General features: G+C 36.0%; 1 protein-coding gene across 3 annotated transcripts in view; it reads right to left on the minus strand.

The window, feature by feature from the left end:
* LOC107199767 (macrophage mannose receptor 1-like) overlaps positions 1–22,018 on the minus strand; it is a 56,307-nt gene that overhangs the window by 6,184 nt on the left and 28,105 nt on the right. For all 3 annotated transcript variants that reach the window (XM_015617240.3, XM_015617241.2, XM_033511751.1), the window contains 19 exons: positions 21,742–21,857; positions 20,187–20,335; positions 18,546–18,745; positions 17,862–17,986; positions 16,678–16,765; positions 15,622–15,766; positions 13,968–14,009; positions 13,687–13,850; positions 12,752–12,819; positions 11,710–11,810; positions 11,056–11,198; positions 10,259–10,373; positions 7,657–7,826; positions 5,551–5,653; positions 4,447–4,676; positions 3,187–3,352; positions 2,687–2,839; positions 1,741–1,857; positions 114–281 (listed from right to left, as the gene is read on the minus strand). In XM_015617240.3, the coding sequence (XP_015472726.1) occupies positions 114–281; positions 1,741–1,857; positions 2,687–2,839; positions 3,187–3,352; positions 4,447–4,676; positions 5,551–5,653; positions 7,657–7,826; positions 10,259–10,373; positions 11,056–11,198; positions 11,710–11,810; positions 12,752–12,819; positions 13,687–13,850; positions 13,968–14,009; positions 15,622–15,766; positions 16,678–16,765; positions 17,862–17,986; positions 18,546–18,745; positions 20,187–20,335; positions 21,742–21,857 (2,563 nt within the window). The remainder of the gene's footprint in view (positions 1–113; positions 282–1,740; positions 1,858–2,686; positions 2,840–3,186; positions 3,353–4,446; positions 4,677–5,550; positions 5,654–7,656; positions 7,827–10,258; positions 10,374–11,055; positions 11,199–11,709; positions 11,811–12,751; positions 12,820–13,686; positions 13,851–13,967; positions 14,010–15,621; positions 15,767–16,677; positions 16,766–17,861; positions 17,987–18,545; positions 18,746–20,186; positions 20,336–21,741; positions 21,858–22,018) is intronic.

Below are 22,018 nucleotides of genomic sequence, written 5' to 3' on the forward strand. Positions count from 1 at the left end.
TAAAATCTCAGAACATCCAGCTGAAATGCATTGTGTGTAATGGCCCTCTACTAATAGTAGCATGCAGAGAGCATAATCCATGCGTAAAACTAATTCATAAATGCAGCACTTACTTTTTGGCTTTTTACAAATATATCCTTTGTAGGAAGAGCAATAGAAATTATTCCAATACCCAGAGTCTGCATACATTTCAACACAGTGCTCATTTTGTTGAGAAGAAGGTTCTCCTACATTCCAGTTGACAAAATTCACTGCAGTGTTGTCTAGCCACAACCATTGTCCTAATTGAAAAAATATTGAATACGGAAAAAAATATAGTATTAATTTCCATACTGATACCTTCACATGCTCCATATTTATTGCCTTTGTGAGAAATTTACTTGTCACCACTTTTGGAGGCAGACCACTAAACGGTTTACTTCTGACATACGTTGCCCCTAAGTTTTTATGCAAATGATACAACATCAATTTTTGGAAAATAGCAGACAAATCTGGCTTATGGCAAGACGGTTCCAAGAAGAATCCTTCACAAGTCATAGCAATGGTGCAGTGTCAATTATTAATTCCATTTATAGAAATAAGTGATGTTAAAATATAACATAGCTTCACTAGAATGCTCTTTATTTTAGTCATTTGTGGGAAGGTTTTGTGTTACTCTTTTCAAAGCCCACACTGAAGTCTTTCTAGGTCAATTTTATTCCATTTGTTTTCCAGTGTCTGCTCATTTCCACAAACTTTACACAGACAATTTTCCTTTTTATAGATCTCCTTCCAAAATCTTGTGATCACTGTTGCTCAGCTATGCTTGGGACTTTCTGCTTCTTCCTTCCGGTTCCTTTTTTCTTTCTTTCTTTTAATAGTGCAATTTGTTTAGAATAAATGTACTCCTTGTGACTGCAAGTTGTACTCAAGCAGATTCTTAGACTCAGCATGAAAACTATATTTTGATTTCTTATAAAAATATATTTTTATATTTCTTATAAAATATATTTTGCATTTGTTTTGGTTTTGATTTTTTATTTTTTTTTTAATAATTCCTGACACTCTTCATGTGAGGACTTTGAAACTGAATACAATCTGGATATATACATAAAGGTATGAAATTTAGCTATAGTTATGCTGAAGTTGCCATAATCACTAACTAGAGCTGTAATGAAGAGCTGAAGAACTCTTGTCTATGATCACTGTAAGAAGTGTGCTACACTGCTCTAGAACCACTTTAAGAAATATTTTTGTGTCTATTGACCACAAGAGTAAACCTCAGTATTCTCTATGTGTCATGCATATCAATGACTACTCTCAAACTCTTTCCATTGCCAAAAATTTTCACTATTTTAGGCTAAGATTCAAGCAATGTAATTAAAAAGTTGTCGTTCAAGTGCTTGGGTAGGCAATTGTAAAAATAATCTTCCAAAACTCAAGAAAACCCACCACAAGTCACCTGAACTATTTTGCAACCTGTCACCGACTGTTATATCGGCATTTTTTTGCCTGAACAGTACAAGGCTGTGCTTTTTCTATCTATCTAATAGCTATTAGAATATCTAATTGAATACTAATTGCTTTAATGTGAAGTCAACAATCATCAAATTTAGGATTTAATTAAAGCATCCTGTTGCCTATTCCATCTTGCTTTATCTTCCTTATTACAGAAGTATAATGTGAAATTTTCAACACTCATGTAAAATAGCTTGTGGTAATTATTCACCAAAAAAAATAAACTAAAAGTAGAGAAAGTACCATCCACATTTCTGTACATTCCTGTCCAAAATGTTGATGTTTTCCCTTCAAGTGGTTCAAGGTTGTAGGTCAAAAAGTTGGCTTCAGCTTGGTCTTCAATCGAGACCAGAGTGGCACCTGGAAGACACAGGGGAAGAAAAATCCCTTAGAGATGATTCACAGTGGAAATCACTTTCAATGTCCTGTCAACAAACTTCTTCATGAGAACCCAGGAACAAACCTGAGTGTCAGAGAAGAGAGGGAGAATCCTCTCACCCAGTACCAGAGGTCTACATTTGCCATGGGTTTCATTGTTAGGTTTTTGTTGGCCACATGTCAATATACTTTCAGTGAAGATAAAACTATAAACAGTTCTGCTGGAGAGTGAATGAGATCTCTGCATAATCCAGTGGGAGACCAGACACCTTGCCAACAATGCTATAAACAACAGTGCTACAGACACGTGAAGTCCAGCATAACCAATCTTCATCCCTTTCCCAAAGAAGGAAGTTGAGAGAATGAAACTGCACAACAGCTCTAGTTCACTCATATATTATCCAGACTAAAGAGCTGTAATTTTCAGTCCCATGGCATAAAACTGCAATAATCAAGTGGGAAATTAGATCAAGAACACAAAATACACAGATTCAATTAAAATAAGCTTTAGTGACTGCTGTGGATGAAACTGTTTATCTCCTATCAGGGTCAAAGTACAAGTTTTCCACTTTCATGGTCTTCAGGACACAAAGCTCCCCTCATGCCTGGTCCCACATGCATGAGACACAGTGTGGGCCATATGTAGACAGAGGTTTTCCATCACCTCCCAAATTAAGGCAATAATTGGATGCAACTGCCTTGTCCAACTCTTAGACCATCATTGAAATCACAAAAACACATAGCACTTGTTCAGCTTCCCACAGTCAGTAAAATGAGTCAGGAATATGTGCTTATGAAGAAGGATACTCACCTAGTCGAAGACATTCTAAAGATGCCTGGGCCCAGTTTCTTGAAGATGAAGATTCAATGTAGTAGCAATGTCCTCGGAAAGGGATCCAAGACCTGTGCCCTTCTGATTCAGGACACTTTCCTGGAAGCTGAGGGGGATCAGTGGGAGCTTGAACTGATTAAAAATAGTTTTAAAAAAAAAAAAGAATGTGACTACTCACTTATATTCACTGCCTTTTGATTTTTGAGGTTTTTGATATTACAAGTTTATTCAATAGCAGAATAAACAGCAGATTAATGTGAGTCTAAGCTTTGCAAAATTTTTCTAACAATATTGATATAAAGTGACAGCTATTCACAGCCACATTAGCTCTTTCTTACTATGTGTTTGCCCTAATTTTAAAGTAGCCCTATTCAACCTAAGTAATTCTAACGATTTCATCTATTTAGCTCTTGAAATAAGCCCCAGCATCTCTAATGAGATATTGATTGTAATTGCAATGGTCAGATTCAAGTTCTTACCATCAGACTTTTTGCAAACAGAGAAGTAACTTTCATTGCAGAATCCTGTCCTCCAGACTCCAGTAATGTCAAGATAGACACAGCCTATTTTTTGCTTTGGCTCCCCTTTAGCCCATTTCATGTACTTCATTTTCCAGTTATCAATCCATTCATAATGCCCATTGGTCTGAGGAAAAAACATCAACCAGAATGATTAAATTCCATCAATCTACTCTGTCTATATAGTACTTCATGCTTATAGGCTTGGGGCTTTTCTTAACAAATACAAGCGTCTCAAACTTTGAAATTTTTGTTGTGACAAACAGTTGTTTATTGAGAAATACAGCAGGGCAACAAGTACTTTTCAGCAAAAGGAAATGCAAAGTGTCATGGAGTTAATGTTGAACTTAACAATAACATTAATTTGGGACTAATAATATTTTCATTTAAAATAATTTTTGTGAGTGAAATTCTGATGACTAATTTTTGCACTAGCTGTTTCCCAAGAAGTTTCAAGACACAGATTATTTTAAGTTGAAATACATTTAAAACTGTAATAATTTCCCACCAAAGCTGATTTAACTCAGCGATTCATCCTGGTGATTAACGTTAGAGGCATATTTTGATTTTTGGGAATCAAAAGTGTTCATTTATGTGTATCACAAAAATGTGATATGTGAACATGTGTTCTGTTCACATATTTGGGGTTATTTCATTTGCTCAGCCAAATGGAGTGTGTGGGATGAGGGTCTGTTCTGAAAGAAAAAAACATTGTATTTAAATATGCAGAAAGTATTAAAATACCAAAAAACTGAGAAGGGGGAGACAAGCAAAATTAAACTAAATAAACTATTTTGCTAACTATCCTCAAAAATGTTAAAATATTCATAGTTATAGCACTTTCTTATATTTCTCAAAATTAGGTATCATTATTAAAATAGATGTTTTCTTCTATAAATTCTAAAATATGATGATTTCATATCACATATTTTTCACATTTATACCTGATATATATATAAAGAGATATTCCAAGATGTTAGCCTAATATGCCTTATTTGGAAGTGCACAGTGAGATCATAGAAAAAGTGTGAAAAGTACGTGCAATATATACAATTTAATCAGATTAACAGAAAAAGATAGATTCCTCTGACAGCACAAAGAAGTATTAAGGTCCAAGATATAAACAAATAAGCTAAAGTAAAGAGAGATGATAAGACTTTTCAGTTCCTGATTTGCCCATGAGAGAAGCAGCATCATGTTCAATTAGAGTAATGTTCTTACCACATTACTGTTAAGACCAATCCACACAGGCACTCCATACTTTAACATCTTCAGCCACAGGAAGGAGTGACTGTAGGGGTCTAAGACACTGGAAAGGTCAAACTGATTTTGTTTGCAGTTTTTCCGTGCATCCTCCCATGTCATTTTGGTATGGATGAACAAGTAACTACTATTCCCATAATGGATAATGTTGGATGGGGATGAAGTTGTAGAAGGCAGAAATTCAGCATCTGTAAAATAAAGGATGAAAAAAGACCCATATACTTCCTCAAAAGGGGGGGTATGATTTCACTGTGGTTATAAATAGAACTAAGCAAAAGTCTTCCTTCTTTATTTCATATTACCTGATTTATAATAAGCATGGGTTAAATGCACTGTTCTTTAACCCAGCATCAGTAGTAAAATTCAATTACAAAGCTGCAGAAAGGAAGAGAACTGCTTAAAACAATCTCTGACGAAGAGTAAAGGAGCATTCTGGATAATCATCAAGGATAGTATTATTGAAATTAGGACTAGGTCATAAATTTAGTCATAAATTTTTTCATCTAATGAAATGGTTTGCAGAAACTGTTCAGTTTTTCAAGGATATTTTCCCGAGAAATAAAATGTTCACAGCCGACCAGGCCTTAAAAATTACTCAAATACTTAAACAGATGCTAGATTTAAATATTATAATCTCTTTTTTTGGAGGCGATTTTGCTCAAGTTCAGTGCAGATCAGTTATTGTCTCACTCCAGACAGTTCATGCTACATGTACAAACCAGTATTTTCCACAACATGTTCTGAAAGTCAATGTGCTCAGAAAATTAAAAAAACTATGGAACAAATGTCATATCAAGGGTCATACTAGACACAAAGATGCAGATACAAATTCCAGCTCAGGAAAATAGCAACACATCATTTGCTGGGAAGGGTCAGATGAGAGCAGTGACTAACCAGACTTCTGACACATTTGACTATTTGACACTTTTGTTCCTGCCTGAAGAACAATTTGTGCATTTATCTTTACTAGAAGCAAAATTATGTATAAATACACATATTTAACCAATTCCCTGGGGGAAAAAAATCTAAAGAAAAGGGTTTTTTAACTAAAAAGGGAAGTACCTGCATTAATTTGGCATATATATCCTCTGCTGTTATCACAACTCTGATCAGCCCACTTCCCTGCTTCCTTGACAGGTTTGTTTTTCATGGCAACACAATCAGCCTCGAAGCAAAGAGATACAACATCAGTTAAAAATAGCTAGAAAAAGCAGATAGGAAACTTTTGTCCCCCTTTACATCTTCAGACACAAGTAATGCTGTAATTTTACTCTCATACCTTTTTAACATTTAAGAGCACAATTTCTAAATTCCAATAATGGTGTGGAAGTTCTATTCCCCTTAAACTTCACAAATTTCTTTGTTACTTTCTATTGCACTACATTGGGGTGAGAAAGAAGACCAGAAAAGTTCTAATATTCTAAGACCTCAGGCATACAGGATGGAGAGGAATCACAATTTAAAGAAAAATTAGATTAATCATTGTAGTAAAGACCAGGTAATTTTGCCCCATAAATAAAACAGAACCCTTAAAGTACAATGCAACAATTTATTGTTTCCAGCTCTAATGGTACACACAGGTAAGTTAGAACAGCTCATGCCCAAAGGCACCCACTGCTCTGTCAGTACCACCCTGACTGTGACATTTCAACTTCTCTGACATGGACACAAAAGCTAGAAATTAGATTAGCACATATTAAATAAACAGTGCAAAAACCTGCAGGGTTACAAGAAGATTTGTGCATATATACTTCTTTTATTCTGTTTAGGTGTTTGCTTTTTTTTCTGACCACAAGATGTTCTGATAATTACTTCATTTGTGGGTGAAAAGCATTGGGACTTAAATCTTTCAAACTGAACAGCTGTGTACTAATTTGTACTAATTATGATAACATTTTTGCTAAGATCAAATAAAAACAAATCTAAAATTTATGAAAAAGGGACTTCATAAGATGTCACATAAGACTTCATAAAAATCCTATTACTTAAAAAAAGAGACAAACATTTTTTTTTTTGAGAAGTAGCATTTTCAAAATATTTTCCTTTTGAACTCCAAATTCTACCTAATTTTCCTCCTCTTTTAGAAATAGGAAGTTCAGAGATGCTAATTTCAAACACATGGAAAAATATATATAAGAATAAAATTTCTATATTAAAAATGTAATTCAAGAGAAATAGAGTTAGCACTATAAAGTACTGTAGTTCCAGAGTACAGAACTATCTACACACATATGATCAGAGAGAAAGGAACTCTGTGACCTATCAGATCAGTTTGACAGAGAAGGAGAGACAGTGATTTTCTAGTATTTGGGGTGTTTTCCCCTTGTATAAATTGAATAGCTGTGTTTTTATAGACTCATGTCCTTTCTGCAACTGTGACTGGCAGTATTCCCTTATTTGTTTATATGTGAGACACCTGTTTCAGGGGAATGTTTGTAAATGTCCCCTTGCAAACTACATTCCACCTGGGAAACCTGCCAAATTCCAGCACAACTGCCACCAGAGGATTAGGAGGATGCTCTCATTGTTCTTCTTTTGGGAAAATGCCATGGGGCAGGGGAACCACTGCCCTCTTTACACAGCCCTTGAGAGAACACAGGCTAAGCACAAAAGCTGTGTATCCTTCACAAACACAGAGAACTGAAAACTGAAACAAGTCTTTGTATGAGCACTCCACAGGTCCTGTCACCAGCTGATGCAGCAGCTGCACAAGGGCTCAAAACCATTCACTCTACCTGGATTTATATTCAAGCATGAAGACAGTAAGTCAAGCAGCAATATGTCTAAAATCATCACAAATGCATGAATCCAGTCTTAGGCAAGGTAGGAACTGGTCTCCTTTCCTTAGTATAACAAGTGATCTGAAAGGAGGAAATGGCCTGAAATTGTGCTAAGAAATTGGCATAACTAGATTGGATATTAGGAAAAAATTTCATCACCAAAAGAGTATTCAGGCATTGGAACAGGCTGTCCAGTGGTTAAGCCACCAGCCCCAAAGGTATTTAAAAGATGTATAGATGCAGCACTTAGGGACATGGGTTTAGTGGTGGCCTTGGCAGTGGTGTATTAGCAGTTGAACTAAACAATCTTAGAAGCCTTTTCCAACCTAAATGATGCTGTGATTCCATAAAACCAAATTTCAGTGAACAATCTGTGATTGCTATTTACCTGGCCGCTATATGCATATAAATCCATATGTCCTGATGGGAAGCCTTTGGCCCAGTTTGTAAAGTAAACCCCTGTTCCATCTGTCCAGAGGAACCTCATTTCATGGTTTATATCATTTAATCCAATCCATGTCTCAGTGACAAAATCTTTTAAATGGAAGGTAAGGAAAGCTAGAATAAAAAAATGCAAAGAGAAAGAGGAATAATATTAATTTAGGACAGTTGAAATTTTTGGCTTCACTGACTGAGATTGGTGGTATTAAATACTTTTCCTGAAATACAGAACACTCCACTGCTGGTAACACACGCAGGTGAGATGAAAAGGAGATGAATGTTGAGTTTGATGAACTGGAAACTAGATAGATAACTGTGGATTTGGGAAAAATCCTTCATTAAAGTATCTAAGCTGGTACTGGAATGAACCCCAAAAACATGACAGAAATAGTTTTTATAATATCCCAAGACACTTTTGAATCCTAGTTCAAGACATTAATAGCTGTGGGGACCACATACATTTTTGATAATCCCACAAGACATAACAGTGATATGATAATTGGATTGATAATCCTCAGTGACATAACAGTACCACCAGGTCCTGACATCAGTGTATCTGCACAAGCAGAGCTGTTCCAGAACCAGGAGAGTGTTTCTTCCCTCCCTGGACAGCTGGGCAATAGCCTGCACTGCCTTGGCAGGCAGCAAAATGAAGGAGAAACGAGTTCAGATGAGACTTAAGAGAACTATTAAACACAAGCAAATCAATTATCACAGCTTTGCACAGTCCAGGTGGGTGCTGATGTGTCTTAGCTACAGTGGCTAGGTCAGCTGATATTCATCCATTATGAACATTATGAATTATATTCAATCCACTAATCCATGATTGATCGAATGTGGTGATAAAATGGATATACCATGTCTTCTGCCAACTGCTACAGTTATGGTTATGAATTTTTTTCCTCTGAAAATAATAGATTAATTTCTGCCTGCTGTGTTAATCATTCGCCTTCCTTTGTTTCCTTTTTCCCAACCTGGAAATGAAACTTGAGATAATTTTAGTAAGGAGGTAATATCAAAGGGCATCTTTATTTGAAGGCCTTCAGAGGCAGTTATGGAAGGATGTCCACAACAGGCCGCACCTCCTCCAGGGGTGAGTATATTTTTATAGGTCTTAGGTAATTAGCATAATTGATAAAAAGCACCAATCAGGAGGACAAGTGGTGATGCAATTCCCCCACCAGGTCAAGCCTGTTCTCTGGAGCCCCTCTTGTACTTGGTCGGTGAAAATGGGTTGCTCTCGGCCTTGGTTCCCAGGAAGAGCCACAAAAGCACTGAGTCTTGTACCCTCTGAGGGTTGGAGCTCTGGAATTTGTTCTGTCCTTCTGCTTAAGGAAAGGCCATGGAAAAGTACTGGGAAAACTAGCCACTAATACAATGAACTACAGAGCTACAAATATATGTGTGAAGAATACAGAGAACATAAAAAAGAAAAAAAAAGGCAAAACCTAAATGGCATCACCTTCAGCATTTTTAAATGTATCCATCTTACTCCTCGAGGAACGAAACCTGTAGGTTTTTTTGCCAAACATTAGCATTGCTGTTCTGCCAGAAGCTGAAAAGGAACTCAAGCCTTTATGCCTGCACTTCCTGCAGTGATAATAGTTGTGTGCTAATAGCTCCATTGCTCATTTCTCTTTTACCTAGAATTCAAGTCCTGTGCATGAACTAACCACCTGAAATTTGCACTGCAGAAATTATGTAGGATAAGAATATAACTGTTTGAAAGTTTGATTCTACAGCTCTTCACAAGTGGAAAACATAATTAGTACTAAGTTCTTATCAACAGTTTAAATTAAAACTATTGAATTGCTCAGACTTCAATTAATTGTTTTACAATGGTTGAGTTTTCAGTGTGCTCTCTTGAGTTCACAATGTGTGTTTTGCAGCATCTGTTTTTCATCACATTCACACACAGGATAAAACAGTATGCCTTAAAAAAGGGGTCTGTCTATCAAAGTCAATCTAACATCTCTCAAGGTCTTCCCCCATTTTCAGTTTGGACATGTGCCTTGTTTATTCAAGCATGAGGTAGCTTGTCCCTGCTCATCTCCCTGGGGCATGGATGCAGCTCTTAGGCTCATTACAAGCTCCTCTAGTGAAAAGAGTGGCACTCTGTGGTGAGCTCTGGGTATGTGCATGAGCACTCTAGGCTGTTTCAAGTTGCCCACAGGCAAGTTCTCATTCTAAAGGTGTTCTACTTGATTTTATAGGAGAGCCATGCAGCAAGTTAATGCCACCTCCTGAAACCACATTGTTCGGAACGGAAATTGCAGGGTCCAGCTGGCATCATGTACGAGCAGGAAAAGACACTTCTTTGGCTGCCAGGACAATATACACACATATATATATATCTCTGAGAGCCAACACTAAAATTTGGTAGATTCAAGTGAAGACTTCACTGTAGATTTCTAAAAGTTATATGTTTTGGGACAAAAATCAGATGTGCTATCATTATTCAAATCTGTTTGTATTCAGACAAAAACCCCAGGCATCCTGTAAGGATTAAATGTCATCTCATCTAGTTGTTACAAAACTGTGCACAGTACCTTGCACTTGTTCATTAGGGATCGAGGCCAGGTTTCCTCCTAAATTCATGCAAGCTGTTCGTGCAGCATGCCAAGTAACACGTTCCTCTTCTGTAGATCCAAATATTTTGTAACACTAAAATATGAACAAATTCTCTTTATATTACCTTTACTCCAATATCCCTCAACTGATGATTGCTGTTTTAAACAGAGCAGGATGGAGAAAAGGCAGCAAAATAATGCATTTATCTGAAAAAAATACATTCAACTTTAAATGAGCTTTTTCATTACTCCTGGTCCTATATAACATTAAAATGTTTTGCTCAACAGCTAGATTTAATCTGAATTCCCTAGAATATAAGCAAATCCTGACTTTTCTATAGACAGATAACAGTGCTAAGTTGTGTGTGACTGATCTTAGCCTGCCTGATTATTAATTTTATTCTACAATGTTAGTAAAGTTAAGGAAGACAAAATATAGTCAGTAAAAAGCATTACAGTTTGGTTAAAAAACACCAAGATCAAGGCATCGATACTTTAGGAACTCTGACTAAATGTGTATTAAACGATTTGGAGAGCTGACTAGAGAATTGTCTTTCATCAGCTGCTACTGAATTTGCTTCATAGAAGCATCAGAAAAGCACTTTTCCTGCAAAACAATGGATGGGCAAACAAAGAAAAGCATGCATGTGTCATAGCTCTCTGCATAAAAATAACAGTATTTTGTATCAATAAGAAACAGTAGGATTAAAAAATTCCCTTGTTTTCTCTTTAATGGTTTGCCAAAGGTCCAGCATGGACCGTATTTGTTATGGTACCTTATTACGAAAAGAAAGCCAAGCTGGACGACATCCTCTTGGAGCTGAAAGTGTTGTTGGAGGAACAGTTGAATTAATGGAACTGTTGTGTCTTTCACATATGTAGGGATTTGGATAGCCACAGTTTATGTCATTCCAAAATCCTGGGTGTAAGATAAATGAGGAACTGTATGACACCACATCTCAAGTTGATTAATGGAAATCAGTTTCACTCATTCTCATGTACAGTGCTTTTAGTTGAAAGATAAGATCAAAGCTGTCTCACAGTTTATTATCATTCAATATCAGTGACTAGGAAAAATATGTCACTTTATACACACTGTAATTACAGAGTGTTAAAAGCTTTTTAGAGCCAGGTACCAGAAATTTCACAGTGACACATTAGGTCAATTTTAATAAAAAATATAAACCAGCAATCACAACCACAGACCTCTAGCCACAGACCTCTATCAGATCCTCCCCATGTTAGGCTAAAGGTAAGCACAAGAGTACAAAACTATTAAGTCCTGTAAGTAATACTATGGTCTACTTCAATAGTTTTTTGGAAAAGAGAAAAAAGCAAAAGGAGGAACAGGTGCTTTACAGAAGTAAAAAAATATTGTCACATACACACACACAAATAATGAAATTAATGAAAGAACATACAAAACTCACCTAAATTCTTATACATAACTACACAGTTTTCATCATTATTTGCAAAGTTAGGTTCATGTGGTGCCCATGCCAAATAATTTACTGGAGTGCCATCCATCCAGCTGAAGAAAACAATCCAACAAAATGCTTCTTTAACATAAAATAGAACTTCTTCCATGTTAAAAAAAGCAATTTTTAAATATGCTTAATACAGCTGTTCATAGTAAAGTGTACAAATTGCCTCTTTACTAGTTGAATTAAACTTATTCTCTGCTCAATGACATACAAGGTAACATACAAACATTGAAAAAGCTGAACATTCATGTAAGATTAGGCAATGAAGAACAAAATTGCTACCAGGCAAAATATTAAACATCTTTCTAGTGGTCTGCAAGTGACAGAGGTACCCAGGTTCATCCTTCAGACACATGCATAAGGTACTTAAAAGTATATCCATCTTAGGGTCTCTACAAAACCAGAAAAGCAGAAACTCCTCATTCTCAGAGGCTCACCTAACATCCTAATCATCCTCTGGAGATCCCTCATTGTTACTGTGGACTATAAGGAGAACTGAGAACTACTAGGCATCTCTCCAGACACTTCAAACACAGACTGAACTGAATCTGAATAAATATCACATGTCAAAACAAATATGGTGCTGCATACTGTCATTCAAAAAGGCTTGCAGAAAAATTGTTTGACCTCACTGTGCAACAGCTATGATGGTTCTAGTAAAAGAAAATAGGTTTCATTTGTTCCTTTATTAGACTCTGTTCTCAAGTTAAGGATGGGAAAAAGGAACATTTTTACCTACCAGAGGCCTTATACATTTACAGCTCAGACATCAATTTATATTTTCAATATCAATCACAGAATAAACAAAACTAGAATTCCCAAATGAAAATTCAAAATACACTTGGTGCAGTGTAATTTTTCATCTGCCTTTGAGTGAATTTAGGAAACATGAAACGTTTCTTCTGGATAATCTAGACCTAAATTAAGATGTAATTAAGCCGCTTGAGAAGATAATCATGTTTAAGGCTCAAGACTAGCTATGACCTACCTGGTACGTTGATCAATACTCAGTTGTAAACCAATGAAATATGCATCCTCTTTGCCATTTTTCAGTATCTAAAATGAAGAAATTAGAATTTTACAAATGTCCTCTATTGTCACATAAAATGTTACTGATGGGTAATATACCTCTAACTGACAGAGGATATGAACTGGATATATTCTCCAGCTACATTTAAGTTAAATCAACTCACAGCAGTCCACAGTCAAACTTCACCTTTGGTCAAAAGGTGTGGTCACTGTATCAACACTTCTCACAGCTTTACTTGAAAGCCACTGAAATCAGCACCTGTTGCAGAGTCTCTGCAGTGTACTTTATCTCATTTGCAAAGTGAGAAAAAAAGAATTTCTTGCAAAGACAAGCCCCTATGTTTTGGATATAAATTGATACATGTCCTTGTGTTCTCTCACTGTCACTCTTCAGCCAGCTCAGAAAATGCTCTGTGTAGTTCAAATACAACTTTTAAGCATATTCCTGATTAAAAATGAGTTGGCCTCAGGCAGCATAAAAAGCAAACCATTCCACTGATATAGGAAATAGTATTTCAAATTTTTTTTCTCATGGCATAATCCATGCCCCAGTTTCCTCTAGCTCCATAATTATATTTTCACAGCCAAGGAGGCAAAGGAGCAAACTTGAGGACCAAAAAGAGACCACTAGATAAACTATAGCCTATTGCTGCTTTGATCCACTACTTAAGAAATCCTACACAATCACGGCTCACCAGTGTAACACCTTTTGCTAAAAAGAAGCCACAGATCCCTTAAAAATTAGCATTAATTTGTTCTTCATACTAATCTAGCTTAGTGTAACTGCAATTTCACCATCAAAACTTGTAGGGAGAACACCTTGGTGGAAAGGATCTGTGCCCATGCTCACTTGTTTTGGATGGTTTATACCATAGTATTAATGTTTTTTCTTACATATCTCCAGAGGAACTTCCTTTCACTTTCACTCTCAATGACAGAAAGGTCTCCAAAGTTCTTTTTGCAGAACTCACGACCCTCTTCCATAGGAGCAGTCTCTGTGCTGAAATAGTACTGTTTATCTTCATGTATGATCCATCCATCCTCAGTAGTCTTGTATTCTGTAAGATAATTTCCAAGATAACTATTCAGATCCTGAGATACAAGACATCCTCCTTGATAAAATTTTAACAATGCTTTTGAACACACACACACACACAAAGAGCAGTAACACCTACCGGGTGTAGGAGATTCTGTTGGTTCAGGCTTCACACTTGCCCCTGTGACAAAAAAAAATATTTATTATGATAGCATATTTTCTGTCTGAAAATACTATATTTACTGTGACTGATAGGCATGTTTTAATGCTGACATTGACTTTCACAGTTAGCAGTGGATTTGACACCAAAATGTAGAAGAAACTAAATAGCCAAAATCTCTTATTTTTTGTATCCTATTAAATTTTAAATACATAGTCTTGTTCCCTGAGGTTATTCCTTACATGCAAAGTATTATAAGTACCTTGAACTTCACCTGAATCAAGTAAGTTTTTATTCATTGAAAGCAATAAACCTGAATCAAGTAAGTTTTTATTCATTGAAAGCAGTAAACCTTATGTCCCAAAGCATTAACTCTGTTAAGACAGTTGTCCTGGGTCTCCCACTCTCTCTTTTCCCCTGGTCACAAGTACTTGAATTCTGGCTTAAACCAGAGGCATCAGGAATGCAGGCTGGGTTGTGATCTGATGTGGTGCCCTAACTACTACAGAGTGAGGTTCTTTCCATCTTTCTCTGGTTGACAGTAACTTCTACCTTGATCTTAAAAATTTCCCTAGAAAAATTCTCACTGGAAAAGATCTCAAGAAATGAATTGGTCCTTTATGAAAAAAGAAAAAAAACAAACAAAAAACCGTACAACTTTAGACTAAAGAATTCCCTTGTTTGTTTTTGCTATGGCATCATGGACATGGCGTCTTGGATGTCAGTAATGGTATCTCAGGAAAGCAATTTATTATTCAGGAAAACTCTGTCAGTTTAGGCTTAACAATTAGTTTTGTGCAAAAATATAATCTCACAATAATGACATCTATTAAAAATATCTATGCCTAAAGAATTATTTTACCAATATAAGGCAGAACTGATATTTATTGTCAGTAATCTAATGCAGCATCTTTATTTTGCTCCTCTCCATCCCACTGTAAAAACACAGTAAAACACTCATATGTGCACTTTCTAAGAAGCTCAAATTTAAATAGATGCACTGCTAGTAAAACTCAAGTGTTTCCTAAATTATAAATATTATCTTGATGTCTTCAGTAAATAAAAAGCATCCAAACACATATCTCATGAGAATTTAGCAAGTAATCAACATGTGAATATGGAAATAAAGTATCTCAAAACCAGGCTCCATCCTGAAAAAACACATTCTTAGCTGACAAAACAGCACCTGAGGCAGGTGAAGGAGGGATTTTTTACACATTAAAAAAACAAGTATGTGAACTGATTTGCAAACTAATTTCTAATAACTTGAAACTCAACTCAGAAAAACATATCCATAATAGGATTTGCTGAAGAAGGCATGAATTTTCTAACTGAAAAGTGAAATGTGAACATGAATATTCAAAGTAACATTCCCAATTTATCAAGTATCGCATTACCCTTTTTGAAATCATAGAGAAAGAGGTACTATAGAGGTACATAGAAAAAAGTACTAAAGGCCATGCATCTTTAAATATCTCAAAAACATGGAAATCCTTATACCACTATGATGTTTCGTATTTCACAGGGAACTATTCTTATAAAGGGCTTTTGAAATCTTTTATTTCTGAAAGTTAAAGTAAAAATCAACTGAATATATCTTCTTATTTCATTACTGCACAGGAGTAAACAATACCTCTTCTTATTTGGCAAATCCATCCATACATATAATCACAGTGCCTGTCATTCCAAAGCATGCTGTAATCACCACTGATCTCTGTACAAAGTTCAGCTCCTTGATAATTATTTGGCTCTCCAAAGCCCCAGTTTTCATACCTCACCTACGATAGAAGAAGTTTTGTGAAGATTCTGTTATATGGAAATAAAATAAGGGAGAGAGGGAGGAGACAGCATCAAAGCACAGACCTAAAAATTGTTCCTATGGTCAGGTTAAAAATTTAGGTAGGAGAAAACCAGAATCCTCCTGTTCAAATGGTGAAATTTCAAACTTTTTTTCAGATAGCAAATGGATTGCAGCTTAAGTAACAGTTATTTTTGTTCACACTGGGAAGAATATCAATATTTTCTACAGGACCTAAATTCTAAACCTAAAATACATTTAATAACAATATTGTGGCATGCTACATTTTCATATTAATTAAATATACAATATGAGTAAAATAGGATATTATTCAGATATAATAAAAATTTTGGCATTTGCCTCAGCAAAGTATTACTGCTATTTTAATTTTCCTATATAAAATAAAATTTCAAGTGTCTGTACTGTAAATTGCCATCAATATATATTGACCAACCTTGCATCAAGTACACCTTCAACTCCAAAGTCACTTTTGCTTCTACAGTTTTATACCTTAGTTTAAAGTGCAGTAACTCAAACTCGCATTAAAAAAGTGTCTCTATCTCCATGGAATGTAAACCATGGATACACAGATAATGAGCAAAGAGAAGAACAACTAAAGAAAAACTACTTTATACAAAAAACCCTTGCATTTATCAGAACATCCTTTTAGTCTACATATGTTTATTTTCCTTGTTGACACAACGTGTATCTTCTTATCAAAAATCACTATGTTTTAGCCAAGAAAAATCAAGCCATAAAATTTATATTCATTAGCTTTCCTAGAGAAAGCAGGATACAGAGGGTTGTGATTACACAGAAACCCATATTCTGCACACACCTGAGAAGCACAAGGAATGCAAAATAATAGCTGTGGAAATTTTAATTACTCACTGGAGATCCATCACTCCAAGCAAAGCCATCATCAGGATTCAAGTAATATAAACCCATCCAGAAAGTCTGGTGGTAATAGCCATTGTTTCTAAAAAAAAAACCAAAAAACAATACTAATAAGTGCATTTACGGCATTAAAATATGTTTTACTATCTATCATTTAGTACAGTTAAGAGTTCTCTTAGGATAACTTAATGCTGTTAAAAACAATAACAACCAAGGTGAAGATAAATTAAAATGCAGCTTCTTCTAGCTGTTATCATTATAAATTAACTCACATTGAAATACAGATCAAGAAAATTACCAGATACAACTCCTGTACATAAAGTGGCTTAATACTTTTGTATAATAGTTCACTGGCTACTGTTGCTCCATTTCTCAACTCTTCATTTTCTCTGTAAAGGCACTTGCAGTTTTCAGAGAGTTACTTTCTGCAGTTGAATCATTCTAAAAATATCACCTCCAACTAATGAAGACACACTTTACTGATTTACCTGAATATATTCAGTCAATTTGTGATAATGAAGCATCTGAGACCTCTTCCTTACTGTAAAAACACAGCTAGGATTCTACTATGGTCATAGCATTTTGCAGGGCCAGGATATTTCAGTCTTGGCTAACCAGAGATGTACAAGGTCCTTGAGCCTGGTTTGTTCTTGTTGCATTGCAAGTGTTAGATTTTCATCTTATTTAGAAATCTCATGCCTCTTTTTGCAGTTCAGGGACTCACCTTATTTATCTTCCTTACACAAGAAAAAAAAAAAAATCTGAAGTTTCTTTTTGAATAGTTCATAAAAGTGACCAAAAAATCAACATATTATCCAGATTTTATTAAACTGTTACCATTTTTGTACACTTACTTGAAAACAACTGGCATCTGTAGTAATTTTATACCATCAACAACTCCACAGTAAAAAGCTTTACTTCAGATGATAAATGTTGCATTAACTAGATACCTTGCCAATGCCATTTCAGCACTAGCTTTTGAGGTTCTTGCTGCTAGTCATACAACTCCTGCTATTTCATCAGCTCTATGTTTTTTCTGTCTGTTTGACACAGACACAGATACAGAACACAGACTGGCTGATACAGAAGTAAACACATACACCTAAGAAGAAATATTTGAGAAAGATGAGGAGGCTAATTAGAGTGAGCTGCCGACCAGCCACGCTGCGGATACTCACGCGATGGAACGCCATACCGCGTTCTGCTCCTCTTTGCCGTTAATGGAGGCCAGATCTCCTCCTATGGATCGGCAAAACTCCTGCGACTCCAGCCACGTCTTCTTGTGCTCTGCTCTTGAAAAAGGCTAAAGAGACCGTCAGACAAAACAGAACATATAGGTCACACGATCAAGACATATTAGCTACCCAAAAGCAATTAATTTACAGCTGTATTCTGTGGGGATTACAGAAACTCTGAGTAAAGGGCTTAGGAGTGTTCTCTGTGAAACACAGCTTGGAATGAACTTTTTAAGTCAAGTTAGTGCATTGCATTGCTGATAGGAGCAAGACAACAACCTTAAGCTTAACAGAACTGGAAATTAAGAACAGAAGGTCAAACCTGAAGATTAGTCTTTAACAGAATAAACAAACCCATGAGCATTTCAGTAGAAAGGAAGAAGACTTCTATATATAATGTGAAAAAAAGATACACAAAAATACCAATTTTTATTGGGATCACAGAATATTCTGAGTTGTAAGAGACCCACAAGGATCATCAAGCCCAACTCTTAAGTGAATGGCCCATAAAAGGATCAAACCTGCAACCTTGCCATTATAAGCACCATGCTCTGACAACCTGAGCTAATCACATGTATGTGAAGCAAACAGAAATTACGTTAATGCAGAAATAATAAACATACTTACTTTGAAACAGAAGCTAATATGATTGCTTGATTCCCAACCTTCTGGACACTGGGGAATAGGAGTTGTTGTGGGAACAGGTGGAAGTGTCACTCCTTCTGCCCACACTTTGCATATGAAATTTGCCTTTTCTTCACATTTTACTACATCCCATAATCCACCTGCTATTCCAGTCCTCATGGCAACACAACCTGGCTTTCTTCCTGATTGTAAACAGGAATGCACAAAAATGCCATTTAGGGTGTTATAAGAAGCTAGAAAATCTCATATTCTATCCTGGCAGAAATAAAGTTGTTGTACATAGTCAAAAATGTTTCTAATGTTGGAGTAGGTGCCCAAGAGGACCATAAAAGTCATCAGAAGGCTGTAACACCTCTCCCACGAAGAGAGGCTGAGGGAGTGGGGCTGTTCAACCTGGAGAAGAGAAGACTCCAGGGAAACACTACTATGACTACTCCATATCTATGGAGTGCTCATAAGATGAAGAATGACTTTTTACTGGAGCTTATAGTGACAGAATAAGGGACAACCATTTTAAAATGAAAGAAGGTAGATCCAGAATGGGCATAAGGAATGAATTTCTTTATTATGAATGTAGTGAGTAACTGGAACATGTTGCCTGGAGAAGTTGTAGATGACTCGTCCATGAAAGTTCTCCAGGTCAGGTTGGGCGGGGATTTGATCAACTTGATTTAGTGGAATGTTTCCATGGCAGGGGGTGGGTACTAGGGGATCTTTAAACGTTCTTTCAACACAAACTGCTCTGTCATTCTATGGTTCTAATTAATGAATTTTAAAACAAGACAAAAAAATCTTAGTTCATCTACTCTGACATACTAAATTATGCCTCATACCAAATCACCTACAGTGACTAACTTTAGCTAGATCATAGCCTTAGATCCAACAAATTCTCCCCTAAATCTGAAGATGTGGTTAGAGTTACTTTCTCAATTTTTTTTTTCTATTTGACATACAATTTTCAAAATTAACTAGGTAGTTAAGCCTACTATTGGCTTCATGGTCTACATGGCCTTACCACCTCACCTGACACATTCAAATCAGCAATTAGGTACTGAAATTAAACAGAATCAGAGGACCTCCTGAAAGGCATGTGCAACGTTTCAGAACTTTGAACAACAACAATCACCCCCTTTCTGATGTGATCATGTCAGAGATTAAATGACCTCCCATTACGTATTTTGTATTTTGTATTTTGGCCCTCTTGTCCTACCTTACATTCCCATCTTCTCTAGGACTCAGAGATGCTTCATGCATCTGTGATCCCACACACTCAGAACGTGCAGTGAACAAGTGAGCCATGAGGTATGGCTGGACAGGCAGGACTCGCAAGGACGGTCACTTGAGATTGCTCCTCCAGAGCAGTACTGACACAGACTTCCCCAGAACAGATGCAAATCAGAAACTTTTCTCAATGTAAAGTTTCTTCCCAAAGTCATACTAAAAACTCATTTCAGCACTAGCCAGAAACTTAGCAACCGTGCTGGATTCTTGTGGAAAGCAGCTGGATGTATCTGAAAGCCATTGGCCATTATGTCACCAAGACAGTGCTTAAGGAAAAACTTCAAGCACTGAGCGACTCATTTCCCTAGCTGGACTCATTAAACAACAAAGAGTCATACCTACCAGGCATTTCAGAATTCCAGTGTGTAAATAAGACAGATTCACCATTAGCCCACTTGAACATTCCCTTTTCTTCTACATTTGAAAGTCCAATCCAAAAGTATCTTTCTGTTCTCAGCCCAACCAGGCTGGTCAGATAGGCTTGTTCATATCTGTTTAAAATAAATCAGTCAATAAATTAATGCTGTTAAAATCGTTTATGTTAAATTTATATTTATATTTATGTTAAAATTATTTCTATTATTTATACTGTTAAAATAATTTATTTTTTAAAGTTGTGAAAGGCTTGTTATTTTCTCAGAATTACTGCTGCACCTGCCTGAAAGCATAGCTTGGATGGATTTCCTTTAGCAAAGACTATAACAAAACCATTAAATAATAGGTATTTTTTTAGCTTCCATAGCAGTGCATTTTGGTTTCTTCTCAGATGCCCAGTGAATAATGTTGCCTAATCATGGACCGAGAGGAAACTGGTGATAAAGAAGAAACCTGACATGCCTTGTTTTATACCACTGTATTTTGTGAGTTTCTAACACTCCTGTATTTTATTACTTCTTGCTTCAGACAAACTGAAAAAAAGAACCTCAGCATTACTGAAGAAAGCTACAAAAAGTAGAAGCTAAAGTAGTATGATACTAAATTATAAAACAAAGGCACACTGTAAGTTAGATCCAATGATTAAGCAAGACAAATTATATTTAGCAAACAAGTCTATGTAGAGGCAAAGTCTGTCATAGTTCACTGTTGTCTTTAGACAAACAGCTCTTAAGAAATCAGAGCACATAAAAAAATGTCTCCCCCTAACAAGGTGTGGTCTGAAGGCCACATTATTAATTATAAAAGAATTTTATGGCAGCTGCAGTGCTACCTGTTTAGAGAGCTACCATTCATGACAGCTGGAGCTTTCACAGTAGAACATAACTACTTTGATTATATAGAAACAAACAAGACATCTGCAAGAAAAATGTTTTTTTTCTTAAACCTCCTATATTTCCTATATTTCAAATAAATTAAAGTGTACCTCTTTTACAGAAATTTTGTATATACTGAGCCCTGGCTGCATTGTGACAGATTTTCAGGTACCAAGTGCTTTACATAATTTGATTTCTCACTTAATTTTTTTAAAAAGTATCTCAATTCAAATAACAGATAGTTGAAAATTCTATCCTCTTGCTCATTTGTACTACCTTTTTAAAGGAATTCAGAGCCATATCTCTTTTTGAGATTAAAGCTACTTGATTTAATAATAAAAATTGGATTCTGTATTCCTCACTCAAGTTAGTGACCACAATTAAGAAGTAGAAGGTACAGTTCTACTTTTTATTTGACATAACCATCTATATCAAAACTGATTTCACTGCCATAACCTACTTTCAGTATAAACCAGATTCCTGGATTTGAATTTACATGTAAAAACTGTGAACAGTTCTTTATTGACACATGGCTGTCCTCTGAAGCTACATTTTTGCCCAAATCAGAGACATTATTCTGATATGCAGGTGATGCTAGAAGCTGAATCCTCAAGTGACCCCCCTCAGACAAGCAGGCATTTACTTACCTGTCTTCAACAGTTGCTAAAAAAGCCTGATGCCTTCCACAGGTTTGATTTGCTTGAGAAAATGTTACAAATGTATTTCCAATGAGGTAACAATAAAAACCATGTCTTTTCCAGCCCTGTCAAAATAGATTTGATCACATGTAGGAAAGGGAAAGGAAAAGGGAACCAACAAAACAGAAAACTGATTTATATCACCGTTACCTAACCACTAGATAAAGGACCAGTGTAACTGAGAAAAGTCAGAGTGGGAACAGGCAGGATCCAAGCTTTTTAGAAC

Source organism: Parus major, chromosome 2 (genome assembly GCF_001522545.3).
Source record: "Parus major isolate Abel chromosome 2, Parus_major1.1, whole genome shotgun sequence".
Classification (NCBI taxonomy): Eukaryota; Metazoa; Chordata; class Aves; order Passeriformes; family Paridae; genus Parus; species Parus major.